The sequence below is a fragment of the Sturnira hondurensis genome, unplaced genomic scaffold (assembly GCF_014824575.4).
Source record: "Sturnira hondurensis isolate 20B ecotype Veracruz unplaced genomic scaffold, ASM1482457v3 Scaffold0021143, whole genome shotgun sequence".
NCBI classification, from domain to species: domain Eukaryota; kingdom Metazoa; phylum Chordata; class Mammalia; order Chiroptera; family Phyllostomidae; genus Sturnira; species Sturnira hondurensis.
In genome coordinates this window covers 24,635,997-24,654,368 of record NW_028093774.1, presented here as the reverse complement: position 1 = coordinate 24,654,368, position 18,372 = coordinate 24,635,997, and the positions used below count along the sequence as shown (strand labels likewise).

The following is an 18,372-nucleotide window of genomic DNA, read 5'->3' as shown; positions in this document are numbered from 1 at the left end:
CTGCCAGGAACAAGTAAGTGGACGAGAAGATCCCCCCCTATGGCAGGTAAAACCTGCCTTGCCACCTCTTTGGTCCGTCTCAGTCCCGAGTGTTGCGTTAGCCAAGAGTGTGTGTGTGAGGAGCTGGGGGGCAGGATGCTTGAGGTCAGGATGGCTCATCATTCATGTACTCGTTAGCCATTGTTTTTGAGTCCCATGATCACTCGGGCTCCATTCTGGTCTTTGGGACCCAGCATTCAACAAAACAGACAATCCAGGTCCTGGTGAAGCTTATACTCTTAAGCTTAAGCTCTTATACTCTTAAGGGAAGAAACAGTCAAAAAGATAAATAAGTCAAACGTAGAATGGCACACAGTGCTCTATAAGGAAAAATAAAGCAGGGCAGGAGGATAGGGAATTGGGGGTGGAGTTGGGGGCCACAGTTTTACAGATGGTGGTGGGGAAGGCTCACAGAGGGGGCCACATTTGAGCAGCGCCCTGCAGGGGTGAAGGAGGGAGACATGCAGTCATCTGGGAGAAGAACCTCCCAGAAAGAAGGCAGGAGGAACAAAAGGGCTAAGGGGAAGGGTGCCAGCCGGCTCAAGAAACATGAGGAGGTGAGTGAGACTGGAACAGAACCAGGGAGGGGACAGTGGTACAAGCTGAGTCCAGTCAGGTGACAGGGTATGTACCCACAGAGTCCCCCGTGCCACTGTGAGCTCTGGGGCTTGTACCCTGAGGGACAGTGAAAGCCCCTGGAATATCAGGTGAAGTGGCAGAGGCTCCCTTTTGTTTGCTGTTTTCTCCTCAATCCATCATCAGTAACCTGAGAGCCAGAGACAGTATTTAGGTATTCATTCATTCATTTACTCACTCATTCATTTCTTTATTCAGCAAACCCCTCCTCAATACCTACTGTAATGTCAGGTGCTGGGAGGTCAAAAATGAGGAGCCCACCATCTAGTGGAAAAGAAAGAGAAGTAAATACAGATGTCAGCACCATGTGGTATAGAAACTCCACAAACAGCCTCAAGTGCCCTCGCCGCCTGCAGAATGGGCAGCAGTGCAAGCCCCCTCAGTGGCTGCAAGCCCAGGCTATTGGGTCTCTCAGGCTGATCCAGGTAGAGCTCCTCATGGTCCCACAGCCCGAAGCCAAAGGATGCATCTACCCCTCCTGTGCTCATGTGCTAAGTAAGCATCGTGGGTGGGAAAAGAGGGTAGTAGCAACACACTTCCCCTTCAGGATGGGGAGAAGGGGATCAGCATTCATGGATATCCAGTCCATGGTGCCTGCGCTGTTTCCAGACTCCTGCCCCAGCTGGAGTTGGGGTGGAGGGAGCTTCCATGGCCAGTCCTCTAGCTACCTGTTCTCTAAGGTTGAGGACAGGGTGGGGGTTTCTTCATGATCCTCCATGGCCTGCCTTGGGGGAGGAAAGGGACCGGATTCCTAGATTCCTCTTCCGAGGGCCATACTGGTTTGTGTTTATCTCTGTCTTCACAGCCTCTTGCACAGTGTCTGCACTTCCTGGACTTTCAGTCACTATTTGTTGATACTTGTGGGATGCCCATAGGATACCACTTGTGGATACCCAGGGCAGGGATCCAAATCACACTGAGGAGCATGGAGAGGGTATCACGGACCCCTGGGTTTGGTGGCTTGGAGGACCCAGAGATGGAACTGCCCATGTCTGCAACGGGCAGTGCAGGAGAAGCAGCTGCTTTGAAGATCAGTGAGGAATTGGTTTTGAGGTGTTGTGTTAGAGGTACCCATGGGACACCCAGAGGCCCAAGTCTCCAGATCAAAGAACAGGGGCAAAGGGAAAGGCGAGTTGGAGAGCTGGAAGGAAATGAGTTGCAGTATGGGCGTGGGAACTGGGGCTAGATATCCCAGGGAGAAGAGCACTGGGTGGTGCCTGGTGTGAGGCCAGGAAGGCGCTGGATGGAGAGGAAGTAACAGCCCTGAGGAGGTCACATCCTGCCCTTCCTCAGTGTTCTGTCTACTTAGCTGGCATAGGGCCAAGCGATGTTCCAGCTCCAAACCCCAGGGACTGCTGGGTCGATGTGAATGCAGAGCTGAGACCTCTGGGAGGAGGTGGGCCTAGTGTTCCCGTGGCACCCTGCTTCTCAAGTTGGTTCCCTGGCGGCGAAGGGTCTAACCTTGGAGGAGGGTTGGACTGTCATGGGCTATGGGTCTGGGAGCGGGAGCAACAGATGTTTCCTGATAGCACCTTTGGGATGTTTAGCTCAGCTCTGAGACCCTGCAAGGGACTTCTGTAAGGAGCATTGGCTGGAGCAGATGCTCTTCCACAACATTCTCTGTGGTCCTGAGGAAGCTTTGAAAGAAGGCAGCAGGCTGGGCATCAGGGAACAGTCTCAAAAGTCTTCCTTCCCCTTCCTGACACACGAATGGTGCTCAGCAGAGCTTTGTTGGATAAATGGGTGGATGCATGAATGAGTGAGTGAATTCAAGCATTTGTAAGCAAATGAATGAATGCTCCAGTGCATTGGAACTCCCAGTGCCTGGTCGATGGGTGTTCTCTGTCAATGTTTATTGGGTGATGGTAAGTGTGAGATCACAGAGTGACCTTAAACCCTAACTAAATAAATGTTATTTCCCTCAGTCAAAGGATAATTAAGCAGCATACTCGCCCTTTGGGAGCTTCTGCAGTTTTTCTTTTATTTTATCTCCTTAGCCATCAGTTGGCAGCTGCTCTCCATCTCCCTAACCCTGGGCTGGGAGGACACGGGGAAGCGTTAACACCCATTCTTTTCCTGGATAGGAAGGGCCCAAAAGATCTCTCGTTCTCACTCTCAAAGCTAGACAGCGTAGGTCCTCCCCGCTACCCAGGGTTCACGTCAAAACATTCTCCTGCCCTCCTTCCCTCCCTTCTTCAGTCTTTCCTGAAATGGATTTTGAGCCCATGGGAGCTTTGCTACATCTGTCCAGCCCTTGGCATGGCACCGACTCAGAGTACCTCAGTGCAGCCACTGTGACTGTTGCCACCCGCTGAGCACAGAGGCCCTGAGCACCTGCGTCTACTACAGGACTGGCCGGGTGGCATGAGGAAATCTCCCTCACTGCTTTGGACCTTGGGAGCTCAGAAACTGGCTCCTGGGACAGGGTGACACTGGGAGGCGGGAGCACTATAGAATGGCACCCTTCAAGGAGACTGGCACTCCCAAGGGCCGTCCGCATGCCTGTCTGGTGAGGTTGGGAGCTGCGTTCTCCAGGGACCATGGAGGCCCTGGGCTGTGGTGGATGTACCCTGCCTCATTCGACACATTGGTTTCTTGTCCCGCTAGCCCAGCCACCTTCCTGGGACCACCGCTGTAGGGACCAGCCCTGTGACAGAGTCCTCCTGCGGGGGTTCTGTGCATGGACAGTTCTCACCCATCTTCCTGCAACCTCTGTGTGCCCACAGCTCTAGCCCAGACTGCTGGTCACGGGGAAGGGTTGGAGTTGGGAGGCACTTGAAGCTGATGACATTCAAGGCGTTCTGGGGAATGTCTGGCCAACAGTTTGGTTCAAATAATGAGATGTCAGGATCCATCCATTCATCTCAGATGTGTTCTTCCCCAGTGTCTTTCATGACGGGACTTGGGGAGCACAAAGTAGGGTGTGGCTAAGAGGGGGAAGCTGGGCCACGGCATCCGCCATCCATCACTCCCCAGCACTTAGCACAGGTGGACCCAGTAGGGCTGACACGAGACTATTTCAGCCGCAAGCACAAGTCCCCGAGAAGATGCATCATTGTCTATGCACTTGACTTCTAGTGCTTCTGACAAGCCTGTGAGAACCTGCTTGTGCTCACAGGTAGTTCTCTGCGTAGCAACTTGTCTAAGCCCTGTGTGTTTTACTGATAATACCTAGCCCAATAGCAGGCCCAAGTTCACTGCTAAGAGATTGTCAATCTTGTGGTAGCTTGGCATCTTCAACCTCTTTGGACACTGCACCTCGGGGACTGGTGCACTGTAGAGTCACTTTTTCCATAGCCAGCACACAGAAGTGGTCAAGGGTTTGAATTTCAGAGTTAAAATGACCAGTTTGAATCCAGAACTTGTGACTTACTAGCTCTGACCTTGGTCTTTTTCAAAAAATAGGTTTCACTTTTTTTAGAGCAGTTTTAGGTTTACAAAATTGAGCAAAAAGTACAGAGTTCCCATTCCCTGCCCCGCACACGCAGATACTGTTTTTGACTTCTTGAGCCTCAGTCTCCTCATCTGTACAGTGGGGGAAACAATGACATGCTCACAGAGTCAGGGTCAGGGTCAAATGAGGCCTTGCAGTTGGCTCCCGTCTGGTAGTAGGTGCTTACCACATAGTGGCCACTTCATCCTGGGCCCCTCTGATGCTGACCTTTGTCTCAGGTGACAGGAACACCCTCCAGAGGCTTTGATGAGAAGGCGTACTTGGCAGCCAAGCAGCTGAAGGCTGGAGAGGACCCCTACAGGCAACATGCCTTCAACCAGCTGGAGAGCGACAAACTGAGCTCAGACCGGCCCATCCGGGACACCCGCCACTACAGGTGCGGCCTCCATTGTGCCCATGGAGAAAGAATGGGGGAGGGAGGGGCCAACCCCAGTGAGCTTGGTGTTTTTCTCAGTCACATGGATTTCAGAAATGAGGGCTATTTCCTCAGACTCAGGCTGCTAAAGAGACACTCACACCCTCACCTGCAGTTATTTACCTGACTCCTGTTTATTTCACTTGACCAAAGAGAACTTCCCATCTGGCACCAGGGAGGCCCCTTAGCACCTCAGTCTGAAGTCCCAGTGAGAATGACCTGCCAGGGGACCACAGGGAGCTCTGAGGGGGTGGGCGAGCCTGGTGTTCTTGGTGCCCTGCTGGTGGTGCCTGACGTGAAGAGGGGCCACCAGCCCTGCCCAAACTGTGCAGACCGAGAAGTGCTGTGCCCGCCCCATTAACATCCCTTCCCTTCCTCTCTTCCCATTCCCCTGCCCTCACTTCCTTGAAACTCCCAGAAATGCTTCCCAGTCTTGTCCTTAGTTCTTGCAGGGCGGTAGCTGGGAGAGGCTGAGGAGCAGGACCAGGGGCAACTTCCGTGCTAATCCCAGCTCTGGCTCCACTCAGTGTGAATGCCCGACCTTGGGCAAGTCATCGGCCCCCTCCTGGGTTTAGGTCCTTGTCGTGTCCTGTCTAATTTACACAAATTGCCACCTTCAGTCTCTCTTCTTCCTGCCCTTGCCTCCAGAACAGTGAAATCCTTACCCTGAAGTGGGAGCCTCCCCTCCTCCCCTGGGGGCCTCCGCTCTTCTTCACCCGGCACTTAGTGCTCCCCAACCTACGCTTCTCCAGCTTCCGGCCTTATCTTTACGCACTGTTTCCTCTCCTGAACCCCCTCCACACACACTTTCACGGCTCCCCTCAGTGGCTTCTCCTCCAGGAAGGGTCTTTCGCCAACCCAGGCTGGTTAGGGGGCCTCCTCTGCTCTCCGTGCAGATGCCCAATGGAACAGCAAGAGACCTCCATGTGCCAGCAGCTTTGATTGGCCAGCCTGGGCTGTACTGGGTGTAGCTTATGCTCCCAGAGCCGCGCTGGTCCTGGTTTGAGGGTAGGTGAGGGGGACTCAGGCTTTTTGTGGACTCAGCTGCTCCACAGAACAAAAGACATTTGTGAGATGAGGGTACAGAAGGGGACCTGCTTTTTGCGCCTTGCCTGTCACTCATGGAGGTATGCCTGGAGTCCGGGGGGCTTGATGGCCTGTGCGAGGTGAGCAGGGCGCAGAGGTGGGGGAGCCCCAGCCCGTCCTCCCTGTCCTCAACTCCAGCACTGTCGGCCTCCAAAAACAATTCCTGCTCCCCAACGGGGCGATAATCCTGCTCCTCAGGTCTAATGGCTAGTTCAGGCCCCGAGAATTCTTTCTCAGCGGTCCCTGAGCAGTCTGGCCTCCTGTCTGCCTGCACAGCAGGGCCTGCAAGCTTGTGTTCACACAGATCCACTTAGAGACCTTTTATGGGCAGTCCTGACTGTGGCCAACCTAGACCCCAGGGCCTGGGGTGCCGCTGGCCCACATCTGTGAGTTGAAAGGATAGCCTGGATCCCCTCCACCTCCCTCCCACCCACCCCCACTCTGAGCCTTTCGAGTGTTCACTGAGGAAATTAAAGGGGGAATTCCTTTTGGGAATCCATACATTTTAAAATGAGACTCCTCAACCCCAAGGTAATGGTGGATTGGTGAGTTAGGCCTCCTCTCCTGCCCCATAGCTGCTTCACGGCCCTTTCAGAAGCCTGAGTGGGTCCTGGTCTGTGTGTGCATGTGTGTACATCCATGTGTGGGCACACATGTGTGTAGGGTGAGCAAAGGAGGTGCTGGCTTGGGTGGCAGGACCTCCCGTGATGTAGCCAAGTATGCTGGCCTGAGCCACCCTCTTGCCCTTGGCCCTCCAGGCTGCCGCTTCTGCTGGACTCCAGGCTAGTTCTCAGTTCAGCCCTCAGTCTAGGGAGCTTCCCCACAATGGTGAGCAGAGACCTAAACCACGTAAAACAGACCTACCAGCTCCATAGCCCCGAACTCAAACACAAGCTTGGGACAAACCTCTTCAGAGGCTCTCGGCTCCTGGGAGCTGCCGGACAAATCCCCTTTACCACAGATACAAATCCCAGAGCAGGGCTGGGTGGAGCGAGTTGGAGGGGGCAGGTGAGAGAGGTCGAGTCTACCCTGCAGATGGGGTCTGGCCCCCTAAGGTGGAGGATGAGCATCTCAATCCAGATTCCCTCCCTGGGCACCAGATGGTTGGAGTTCAAGGACAGAGACCTGGGGGCCGTAGGGGTCCATATCGGGGGTGCTGGGCGCCGAGGAGGGGCTGCTTCTCCCAGCAATCCCCATCTGATCAGACCAAGCCCACCCACCCCGGACTCCACCCACAAAGCAGCCTGGCTCTGAGAGGATAGGCACTCGGGAAGCCTGGCAGAGGTGCATTTCCCTGCCCCACCCCCTCTTGAGGAGAATTATTCTGAAACCCCTTAGGGTCTCTCCCATGGGGGCCCCAGTCTGGTGGCCCTCCTGCCTGGCTGACCCAGTGTGCTATGCAGGGCAAGAAGTGGGCCTGGGAATTTGGCTGTAAGCTGCTGTCAGTGGAATGAATGCTGTAATGAAAAAGTCGTCGCTGCTGGAATAGTCAGAGAGCAATTGTAATAAAGGAGATTGCCATGAGAACCAGCGCGAGGCGGCTGCCTGCCCGCCCGCCCACCTGCCAGCCNCTCTCCCATGGGGGCCCCAGTCTGGTGGCCCTCCTGCCTGGCTGACCCAGTGTGCTATGCAGGGCAAGAAGTGGGCCTGGGAATTTGGCTGTAAGCTGCTGTCAGTGGAATGAATGCTGTAATGAAAAAGTCGTCGCTGCTGGAATAGTCAGAGAGCAATTGTAATAAAGGAGATTGCCATGAGAACCAGCGCGAGGCGGCTGCCTGCCTGCCCGCCCGCCTGCCAGCCCCAGGAGTGTGAATAACGCCTTCGCAGAAAGATGGATGGAGGCTGGCCCGAGTAGAGTGTTTTCCTTCCCTTTCCTGAGGCAGTGGGGGGGCAGGGGGGTGGGGGGGGAGCCAAGTGTGTTTAGTGTCTGGAGGTGGTAAGCACAGAGCTGCTGGGAAGAGAGGGGGCTGGTGGGAACTGCCTCTGCTGTCTTCTTAGAGGCTAGTGTCCCCCACGAGCTCCTGAGAGGCCACTCTCCTGTCACCAGCCAGCTGTTAGTGTGGGCAGGAGAGGGAGGAATTCACAGGCCCCAGGATTGGGGGGGGTTGACTCCTCCACATCCCACCAGGTGTCCTGGGGTGGGGGTGGGGGCCGAGAAGGAAGAGCTGCAGGGTGTCAGAGACAAAACGGAGGCTGTTTCCCCCACTCCCCCCATTTTGTCGATTAGCTGCTCCATCCAGCAGGGAGCTCTGCCCATGGGTCCCTGCCGGGGCCCAGTGCGATGCCTGCACGTGCTCTGAGCCCTCCTAAACGCCTCAGGGACTGTGGGGACCCCAGTGCTCGAGGTCTCTGGTGAACAGCTTCTTGGCCTGGGAAGATCCACCAAACAGTGGTGTCCCTCCAAGGACTCCAAGGCTGGGGGGCCTGAGTGGGTGGAGCGTGGGTGTGGAGGAGCAAAGCCCACATCCTGGCTTCAGGCTTTGTTTCTGTCCCACAGAGGTGTTCTGGGGGCAGCAGGCTGGACAAAGAGAAGCCTCAAAGCCTGCCCTGAGGACACTCCCCCGGCCGCCCTCTGACCTCTCTGCTCCCTTTTCAGCTGTCCATCCCTGTCCTACTCCGCGGACCTGCCAGCCACCAGCGTCATCATCACCTTCCACAATGAAGCCCGATCGACCCTCCTGCGCACAGTGAAGAGGTAAGCCCCACCTCAGGACCCTCATCTCAATGGGGCACCCCCTAAGGCCTTGGGGTGACCTGCTTGGGGAGGACATTGAGATCAGGTGCTGTGGCACTGGGAGGGGGAGTCCTGCCTTCTGAGAAGCTGCAGCTGGTGAATCAGGCTCAGAGAGACCCCAGAAGTCCAATTGTTAGTAAAATGCACAGTCCAACACAAGGCCACGTCCCTAGGAAGAAGGCAGAAATGCGGGGGTCAGGAACCGAGAGGCTGGGATGGACCTGAGGCCTCAGGCGGGTGATGGCAGCTTGGTAGGCACCTGTCAGTGATTCAGACTGAGGTGCCCCTTCTGTCCTCCTAAGCTCGGCCCTGTGGTCAAGTTTAACCCCTACTCACCCTGTTTTCTTAATGAACTTAGATGAGGACTCAGAAAGGCATGCCCGGTGGTATTCCAGGGATTAAAGAGGCTTGAGTTTCCTTTTCCAGGGAGTAGAGGAAGACGAGGGATGGTGGGGGATAAAGAGCCGGGGCTTCCTGAGAACACCCCTCCTGAGGCCCAAATGGGCCTGGCCAGCCTTCTAGGCAACAGGCTCAGCCAGGTCGCTGGAAGAGCCTGAGGGACACAGCGCTCCTCAGCCATGGATCAGGGCCCAAAGGTTTGCAAGCAGCTGCCATGGCCAGCATGCTGGCCCCTGAGCAAGGTGGTGGGGGAGTCCCATGACAGGAAGGGGTAAACGGAAGGTGGCCCCTAAATCTGGGTTTCTGTGTCCCCTTCACTACTCCAGCGTGCTGAACCGAACTCCAGCCAACCTGATCCAGGAGATCATTTTGGTGGATGACTTCAGCTCAGATCGTAAGTGTGTGCATTTTTTGTTACGGCCCTCCCAACCCCCGTCTCCCCAGGGTGCTGAGGCAAGCATTCTCCAGGTCGTCCTGGCCATCATCACAGGCCGGCCTCCGCCCCCGACTGGCATCTTCAGGCTTTTCTAGCTGCTCTCCCTGCTGCTGCTTTTTGGTGCCAAAAGAGGAGAAAGAGTGATGTTGCTTTGATGGGACACCAATGAGATGACATTTTTTAAAATTTGAAACAACATCAGCAGCATGCTTTCTTATTACAGCTGTCACGGGGAGAAGATTGTCCCTTCAGTCTAGCTCCACGGATGTTAGACTGGCTGGTGCTCTCTGGCGCCCCTGGGGGTGATGCCAGAGTACAGGCAGTCCTTAGTCTGGCCTGGGCGTGGGGGACCCAGGGCAATCCTTTGGCCACTAGAGGTGACATGTTCCTCAGTGCCTCCCCATCCCCAACGCCTGTCTCGGGCCTGGTATGGGCCAACTCCTGGGCAGTTCTAATGGTGGCCAAACCTCTTGTGGTCTGATGCCCATGTCTGAATGAGTTTCCTTCTTTACACCCTCAGCTGAAGACTGTCTGCTCCTGACCAGGATCCCCAAGGTCAAGTGCCTGCGCAATGATCGGCGGGAAGGTAAGGTCTAAGACCTGGGGTGCCACCACAGACCCATTTTGGCCTAAACTTCCACACCTCCCCACGCCCTTTTGGTGCCATGTCATACACACCTGCTGCGTTCCTGCGGCAAGAAGCGAAGTCTGTAGAAAGACCTTCCTGTCATCCCAGGTCAGCCCCTACCCCAGTGTGACTATAGGCAAGCTGCCGTGCTGGGAAATGAGGGTAGTACTAGTCCCTTTCTGCCTTGCACAGTTATCATAAACGTGAAATGAGATGGGCTGTATGGAAATGCTTTGGGACCATCAAAGGGCAGCATAAAGCAGATGTGACCACTTCCACCTAGGAGGTGTTTAGGGCATCGATGACAACACAGGATTGTGCTCAGCACTCTAGGGGACACAAAAGAAGTACAAAATGTGGCCCCTGCCCTTGGAGAGCTATGAGGTAGCCGGAGAGTCAGAATCCAGCACAGCAACAGGTGGGTTTTAGTTATGTGGAGGAATGGGGATTGGAGGAGAGGGTGCTGGGGGAGAGGGGAGTGATCAGGGCGTGGGCCTTCACTGGCGATGGGGGGGGGTCGGCTGTGAGACAGCAGAGCAGAGAGAGCATTCCAGGCTCAGGGACTCGGCACAAAGGGGCTCTGGCCAGGCGTGGGTACACAGGGACCACTCCCATACAAGGGAGAAGCATGTATCTTGTGTAGCTGGCATTCGCTTTTTTAGCTTTCTCACACTCAGTCCTCATAATAGATAAGGAGACTTGGGTTTAAGGGTTTCAGAAATTTCCCAGGGTGGGGATGAGGAAAGGAGCCAAGATTCCAACCCAGGGAAGGAGCTCACCCCAGAGCCCAGCCTCTCCACCTCCTTTTCACTCTCCTTTCCCAGGAGAATCCAGGCCTGGTCAACAGGGGGAATGGAAGTAGATGACAGAGGACCTTAAGCCAGAAAAAGACATTTAGACTCGATAAGGCAGACAGTAGGGAGCCATGGAAGGGGTGTGTGTGTGTGTGTGAGAGAGAGAGAGAGAGAGAGAGAGAGAGAGAGAGAGAGGTATGTAATGCATGGATTTAACAAAGACCAGCCAGGCTGAGGGGACCTTCTTACTAGAATGGAAAAGGCGGAGAGAAATCTCTAAGTGTGGCAGGTCCTCAAATAATGTGGTTTCATTATAACGTTGATGAGATGCTGTAGGAACTTAATTCTTGCTTCTCTTCATTAGCCTATGGTAAAAAGCTGGCTTTGTTATATGTCATTTCACTTCAAGTCCCAGAAGCTACCCATGGCATTGAGTGAGGACTTACTGTGCAGGGCTGCGGGGACCTTTAGGCCTGGAAACACGCTCTTCCCTGGGGTTTTGCCTGCAGGTGCACATTTATGCGGTGAATTTAGGGAGGTTTAAATTAGGTACGTTATAGCTACCTATTGAGTGAAAAGATGGGACAGATGGACTTGTAGAGAGACGGATGAATAGTCAGATAGAGGTAAGGTGCTGGGCAGAGGGGCGACCAGGAAAATCGCTCCAAGAAACGACTTGTATTTCGAATTCTTAGAGTGAGGCCCTTCTACCCCCCAGCTTACAGGCGCCAGTGGCCGTTTTGTCAGGGGCAGGGCCAGCTGGTCCTCCTATCTCCTAACCAGGTAATTCCCTAGCCCTAACCAGGGAGCCACCAAAAGCAAGGGCATTTTTTAGCTGTGGGTGCATCATGGGCAAGTCTGAGGGGAAGGGGGTGGAAGCAGAGCAGAGTCCAGCCCACACAGACCTCCTGGGCACCAGGCAATCCCCCAACAGGCAGGGTTGTTCTCTCTCTGACCCTCAAGGTAAAAATCCGAAGCTCAGAGAGGTTAAATAACATGTTTAGGGCACAGGGGCTGGCGTGTTAACTCCAGCCTGTCCTGCTTCAGAAGATTCTCTCCATGTCACCCATGAGGGTGTGACCACTAGGGACTGCCCTGAGGTTCCCCCGGGGTCAGGAGAAAGGCTTTTGGTTTCTGGTTCTCCTTTGGTATTAAACCACACGTTATTGGCAATTTCCATTCACTGAACTCTGACTGTTCACCAGGGTGTTCCCAGAGCCCAGAACAGGGTCTGGCACATGGAGGGCATTCTGAGAAGGATCTTGGAGTAATGATGGCTGGTGGATGTGTGAGAGAAAGAAAGAGAGGGAGGAAATAAACAAATACAAAGTTAAGTTCAGTCATAGGAACTCAGAGGAAACCTCACCTCCAGAAGGGGCGGAGAGCCCGGAGACTGTGGGGATGGCTGGGCAGCAAATCAGCTCAGCACCAACCCGTCCTTGTCCCCTGCAGGGCTGATCCGGTCCCGAGTTCGAGGGGCAGACGTGGCCTCAGCGGCCGTCCTCACCTTTCTGGACAGCCACTGTGAAGTGAACACCGAGTGGCTGCAGCCCATGCTGCAGCGGGTGAAGGAGGTGAGTCTGTCTGTCCTGGGGGATCTCCGTTCTCTCCAGATGTGCCTGCCATGTTCTTGGCATGAGGGCCTTGGAGCTGTCTTTGAAGTTGGGTAGGCAGAGTAGGGGCCTCAGTGGTCTGCTACCTCCTGAGTGACTTCACCTCACAGAGCCTTCTCTTCTGAAAATAGAGATCATTATATTTACCCCACCAGGTTGCTGTGAGAATTAAATTGGATGAAAGCCTGGGCGAGCTATAAAGCTACTACTACGAATGGGTTGTTTCATAGTAGTAGCTTTATAGCTACTGGGAGAGGCAGGGTCCTGGGCTGGGTGGGGTGGTTTGGTCCAGGCTGGGAAGCCCCGGGAGGAGCGAGGAGGGGATTGAATTCTCCAGGAGAGACGAGGGCAGGGGAGAGACGAGGGCAGAGGCCTGACTGTGTGCCTGCTGTTCTCCAGAAGGGGGAGGGTCAGGACAGATGGAGGAAAGGATGAAGTGATTACAACTTACTATAGAAAGACAAATATCCCAATTTAAAAATGAGCCCAGGATTTGAATGGGCATGTCTTCAAGGAAGATACAGCATGGCCAACAAGCCCATGAAAAGGTGCTCGGTTTTTGAAGTCAGCAGGGACCTGCAAGTTCAAACCCCGATGAGACGCCTATTAGGATGGCTGTAACCAGAAAGGCGGACAGTAAGAGCACGGGCAAGGATGGGGCGAGGAGGAGCCTTGGCTCACGGCTGGTGGGAATGTCAAATGGTGCAGCCCTTTGCAGCCAGGCTGGCAGGTCCTCAAAAGCCTAAACACAGAGTGAGCCTCTGGCCCAGCACTGCCACTGCGGGGCACATCCTGGGAGAAATGAAAACATACTCCACACGAAAACTTACACACGGGCGTTCAGAAAGGAATGAGGTACCGATACAGACAATAACATGGATGAACTTTGAACTTATTCTAGGCAAAAGAAGCCGGGCACTAAAGAACGTGTATTAAATGACTCCGTTTATATGAAATGCCCAGCATGAGCAAATCCACAGAAACAGAAAGTAGTTTAGTAGTTGCCAGGGGTTGGGGCAGGTAAGGGGGAGTGACTGCTAGTGGGTGCAGGGTTTCTTCTCAGGTGATGAGAATGTTCTGGAATTAGATGGTGGTTGCACCGCCTTGTGGCTGTAATAAAAACCACCAAACTGCACACTTTAAAATGGTGAATGTAACGGTACATCAGTTATACCTAATAAAATCGCTATAAAAATGTGAATCGTATCTCAGTACAAAAGAGTCTGTAACAAGGACAAGGCGAGGCCCCCACAGAGAAGCCATGGTGGTCTCCCCTGATCCCTTCCCTCCAGGCTGTGTCATCCTGAGCTGGGGTTGAACCCAGGGGCAGAGCTAGATTCCGAGCTAGATTCTGAGGTTGTCCAGTCTAAGTGCTGACTCTGTGTCCTGGAGGTGATGAAGGGGCTAGTGAGCCCGACTTTTCAGTGGCTGTGGCATGAAAGAAGTGACCCCCAGATTACACAAGGGAACACAGAGTCCCTGCCCTCAAGCTGCTGGTGGCCTAGGTAGGAAGACCCAACCCAAACATGTACAAAGGTGGACGACAGTGACTAGAAGAACAGATCAAGCCAGCAACAGAAGGCAGCATGTGATTCACTGTCGCAGGAATTGTCTAGATTGTATGTAATTATAAGGGCATCTTAAGAGAGGAAGAAATCCTCCGCCTAAAGCAATCAGGGAGAGCTTCACTGAGGAGGTGAGATTCCAGCAGGCTCAATATGATGTGAGAGGAAGAGGCTGGGAGAGGATTGCACCTGTGGGACCCATGTGGGCCCTTCCAAGAACTTGGATGTGATGATACAGGACAGCTCCCAGGAGCCTGAATGGCCCTGCAGGAAAAGCTGGGTGTGTGGCCTTGTGCCTCAGAGACCGTAGTCCCAGAGCAGGCAGCAGGCCCTTTATTCTGAGTCCCTGGCCTCACACCATCTCGAATTTTTCTCTCTTAGGACCACACCCGTGTGGTGAGCCCCATCATCGATGTCATCAGTCTGGATAATTTTGCTTACCTTGCTGCATCTGCTGACCTTCGAGGAGGTGGGTCCTGCTACTGAGGGAGGGGCTCTAGACCAGAAAGGAGGCCGGTGAGGGCAGGCAACAGCCCTGGCTTGGGGCTCTTCTTCCCAGCTGTGCCAGAGGCTCTCACAACCCCATTACCTCCAGAAAATGGGAAGGGATTGGGTAGAGCCCTGGGGCTGGGGGCCACAGGCTCCTGGCGCAATCAGTGGCAGAGCCAATCTGGTCTTTCCCTCCCCACAAACACTGACATTCCCTCCCAAACATGGCCAGCCCAGGGACCAAGGCCAAGTTCTGGCAGAGGGTGTAATATGACAACTGTTTTGGGGGGAGTGGGGGGACCCTCAACTTTGTGTGAATTCCTAACATGGACCCGCTAGAAATGGTCTGAACCTGCTCTGTTGATGTGGTAGCGGTAGCCACATTGGGCTTTTATACTCTTGAAATATGACCACTCTGGCCCTGGCTGGCATGGCTCAGTGGACTGAGCGCAGGCCTGTGAACCAAAGGGTCCTGGTTCGATTCCCAGTCTAGGGCACATGCGTGGGTTGTGGGTCGGGTCCCCAGTGCAGGGTATGCAAGAGGCAACCACACATTGGTGTTTCTCTCCCTTTCTCCTTCCCTTCCCCAGTCTCTAAAAATAAATAAGTAAGATCTTTTGGGGGAAAAGAAAGAAACATGACCGGTCTGAACTGAGACGTGCTGTAGTGTAAAACACACCGGATTCTGAAGATTCTGTGTGGAAGAATATGAGATATCTCACTAGTAATTTTTTATATTGATTACAAGTTGAAATGATATTTTTGGGTGTTTGTTTAAAATGTGTTATTTAAATTAATTGTAGGTATTCCTACTACTTTTTGATACGGATACTAGAAAGATTTCAATTATATATGTGGCTTGCATTTCTGGCTTGTATTGTTTCTTTGGGGCTGCTCTGGTCTGGGCTTTGGGGCTGTACTGTCCAATACAGTACACAAATGCCACATTTGGCTATTTAAATTTATATTAATTAAAATGAAATGAAATTGAAAATCCAGTTCCCCCGTTGCTCTAGCCACCTCCGAGTGCTGAGTAGCGTGTGTGGCTGGTGTCCGCTACACGGCACAGGGCAGATGTAGAAATGCCCGTCACCGCAGAAAGTTCTGCTGGATGGGCTGCTCTGGAGAATCTAAGGCTGGCAGCTAGGGGGCAGAATGAATTTTGTATTCGGGGTCCAGGTTTTCCGTAAGTGGACTTAACCATTCATTAGATCTTGGGGCTGAGCGGGATTCTGAGGGGAGCCAGGCATTTCTCCTCTGTGAAGTCACCTCAGGGCCTCTCCACTTCTGTCCCCCTGCCTGGAATTCCCTTTCCCCAGATAGCCGCATGGGTCAGCCCTTCATTCAGGTCTCTGTTCAAATGTCACGTCATCGGGGAGCAACTTCCGACTCCCTGATGAGAATAGCGTAGGTGTCTCGCCTTCATTTTCTTTTCTAAGCACGTTTCACCCCTGAGTGACATATTATCCCCACACTGATCCATCTTTCAGTCTCTGCCTCACCCAGTAGACCAAAACTCCATGAGGGCAGAGACCTGTCTCACTCTGGTGAAGGGATGACTGCACGAATTGCCTAGGTCCCCTGTGAACTGGGCTCAGATCAAGGGAGACCCTGACGGGGCAACAACTGCCAATGGGCTCTGCCCTGAGCCTGCTTCTTACCCTGTCCTGTCCCGTAGGATTTGACTGGAGCCTGCATTTCAAGTGGGAGCAGATCCCTCTCGAGCAGAAGATTGCCCGGACGGACCCAACCAAGCCCATAAGGTCAGGGCTGCTGTGAGCTCGGAGAGAGCCATTCTTTTCCTGGGTCTAGGGTCTGCGTTCTGGGTTCTGGGAAGCTGCCGGGGGGCCATTTCAGTCACCGGGGCTTCTGAGGTTGTCCAGTCTAAGTGCTGACTCTGTTCAGGCCTCAGGGACAGAGAGCACAAAGGCCAGGGGGCTGGCCAGACAGACAGGCAGGCAGGGGACCTCTGCAGGCAGGGGTCCTGGGGCAAATGGGCTGTGGTGCTGGGGCCACGTAGAGCAGCTTCCAGCTTCATGAGCTCACATGTTGCCTCTCTCTTCTCCTTGCCCCCAGGACACCAGTCATAGCTGGAGGAATCTTTGTGATCGACAAGTCCTGGTTCAACCACTTGGGGAAGTATGATGCCCAGATGGACATCTGGGGGGGAGAGAACTTTGGTAAGTTGGGAAATATAACAATAGCAACAACAACATCAATAATGGATAACTCTGATGGAGCACTTTCTATGTGTAAGGCCCTGTTCTAAGGATTTAATCCTCACAACGATCCTCTCAAGTAAGTACTATTATCTCCATTTTACTGATAAAGAAACTGGCACAGAGAGGTTCGGTAGTTTGTCCAGAGCCACACAGCTGGTAAACAAACAGAATTAGGTGGTTAGGGGGAGCCTGTGGCCACATGGCTACACATATATGTGGGAGAACATGCAGGCTGTGTCCTGGACCACAACTTAAACACCTGGTTGCTTCCCTACTAGGTCTGGGAATGTGTTCAGTTAGAGGGTACTGGTTAAATGTAAGTGATGGAGTCAGAGGGCCTCGTATAAATCCTAGCCCTCTGATCCCATTGCTCATGTTTAACCAGTACCCTAGGGTTGCTAGTTACTGGGTTGCTGGGTGGAGATCTTATCACCTACAAGCTCTTTGGCCCCGGGCAAGTTAAAGCCTCCCCAAGTCTCAGTTTCCACAAGAGGCTGTATGAGTAGTACTAACTGAGACGATGAGTTAAAATGCACGGCACTGTGCCCATGGCCATTATCACAACTTCCGAGGCTGTCAGAACCCTCTAACGCCAGAGGGAAAGGGAAGGGCCAGTAAATTCCCAGGGTTGCTGGTGAGGTTCAGGTTAGATAAAGGCCAGATACAGGTGGAACATCGGACGTGGGTAATTTAAGAGGGTTTATTAAAGGGACTGTTCACACAGAGTGGGCTAGATAGAGGGAGCCAGAGGAACAGCCTTGTACTGGATGAGGCTGGTGATTGCTGGGAGGTGTCACTGCCCCTAGGTCTGAAAGATGGGGAGGGAGCGCCGCCCTACAGTAGCTGTGGTCTTGGCACCGGCAGTTAGCTCATGGCTCCTGGATGCAAGCTGTGGGGGTGGGGCACAGCCATCCTGATTTTCCCTTCTCTGATCTCCCACTGGTGCCTCTACTGGTTGAACCTGTACCCTGCAGGCTGCCCAGTGGTACGGCCTACCCAGGCAGCCTCACAAGCAAGGAGCGGGGTGGGAAGGGTGCCAGGGCATCCTGCAGGCCCCCAGAAACAGGCAGGTGCTTAGAGGCCTGTAAATACAGAGGCATGCTCTTGTTCTGACAGTGAACCTGGTCCGCCGAGCTCTTTCCCATGGCATCCCTTTTCTTCCTCCCCAAGCTTCTTTAGAAGTAAGTAGGGCTGGTGGTATCTCACTTATTTGACAGGTGGGAAAACTGAGGTGGACGCTGGCTTCCAGATTCTAGCCAGGAAACCCTGCATCTAATGGGTGTGTGGGGTACCTTGACCAGAGTCACTCAGGTGCTGTGAGGTGTGATCTAAGTGAAACCCGGTGTTTCTGAGACATGAGGAACAGTCCTTTCTTCTCTCTCCCTGATCAGGAGGCAAATGAGCAGTGGGGCTTTGAACAGCCCTGACCCCTCCCCCAAACCAGCTGGAGTGGAGACAGGCGTGGGGTTTTCTCCCCCAGTGACTTATCCTCGGAACCCTTTCAAGACAGGCATCTGGAGGAGTAAATTTGGGGACGGGGGTGTGATGACCCTTGCGTTCTGACGTTGTCCATGTGTTTAGACCTAGTGACCTCCTCTGTGTCCTCAGCCTCAGCCTGAGGGGAGCTTTGGCAAAGGCGGTTTCCTGTGAAGACTTAGGAGACTGAGAAACTAACAGTCTCTCTTGCATCCAGAGGCCTTTTCTTCCTTCCTTCCTTTCTTTTCTTTCTTCCTTTTTTTCCCCCCAGGCTGGGAACCGACAGGGGAACAAGTGAATGATCAAATAGCTGCACTCATACTCCGCCTGCAGCGAGGGCTCGGTGGTTGGGGAACTGAAAGGCGAACCAAGCAGTGGTTCTGGAG

At 53.7% G+C, this 18,372-nt stretch overlaps 1 protein-coding gene across 1 annotated transcript in view; it reads left to right on the top strand.

Moving 5' to 3' along the window:
- The window catches only part of GALNT16 (polypeptide N-acetylgalactosaminyltransferase 16), an 82,317-nt gene that overhangs the window by 47,937 nt on the left and 16,008 nt on the right, over positions 1–18,372 (top strand). The window contains exons 2-9 of the mRNA XM_037031490.1: positions 4,348–4,505; positions 8,227–8,325; positions 9,090–9,157; positions 9,720–9,785; positions 12,074–12,195; positions 14,181–14,268; positions 15,967–16,051; positions 16,365–16,468. Coding sequence (XP_036887385.1) covers positions 4,348–4,505; positions 8,227–8,325; positions 9,090–9,157; positions 9,720–9,785; positions 12,074–12,195; positions 14,181–14,268; positions 15,967–16,051; positions 16,365–16,468 — 790 coding nt within the window. The remainder of the gene's footprint in view (positions 1–4,347; positions 4,506–8,226; positions 8,326–9,089; positions 9,158–9,719; positions 9,786–12,073; positions 12,196–14,180; positions 14,269–15,966; positions 16,052–16,364; positions 16,469–18,372) is intronic.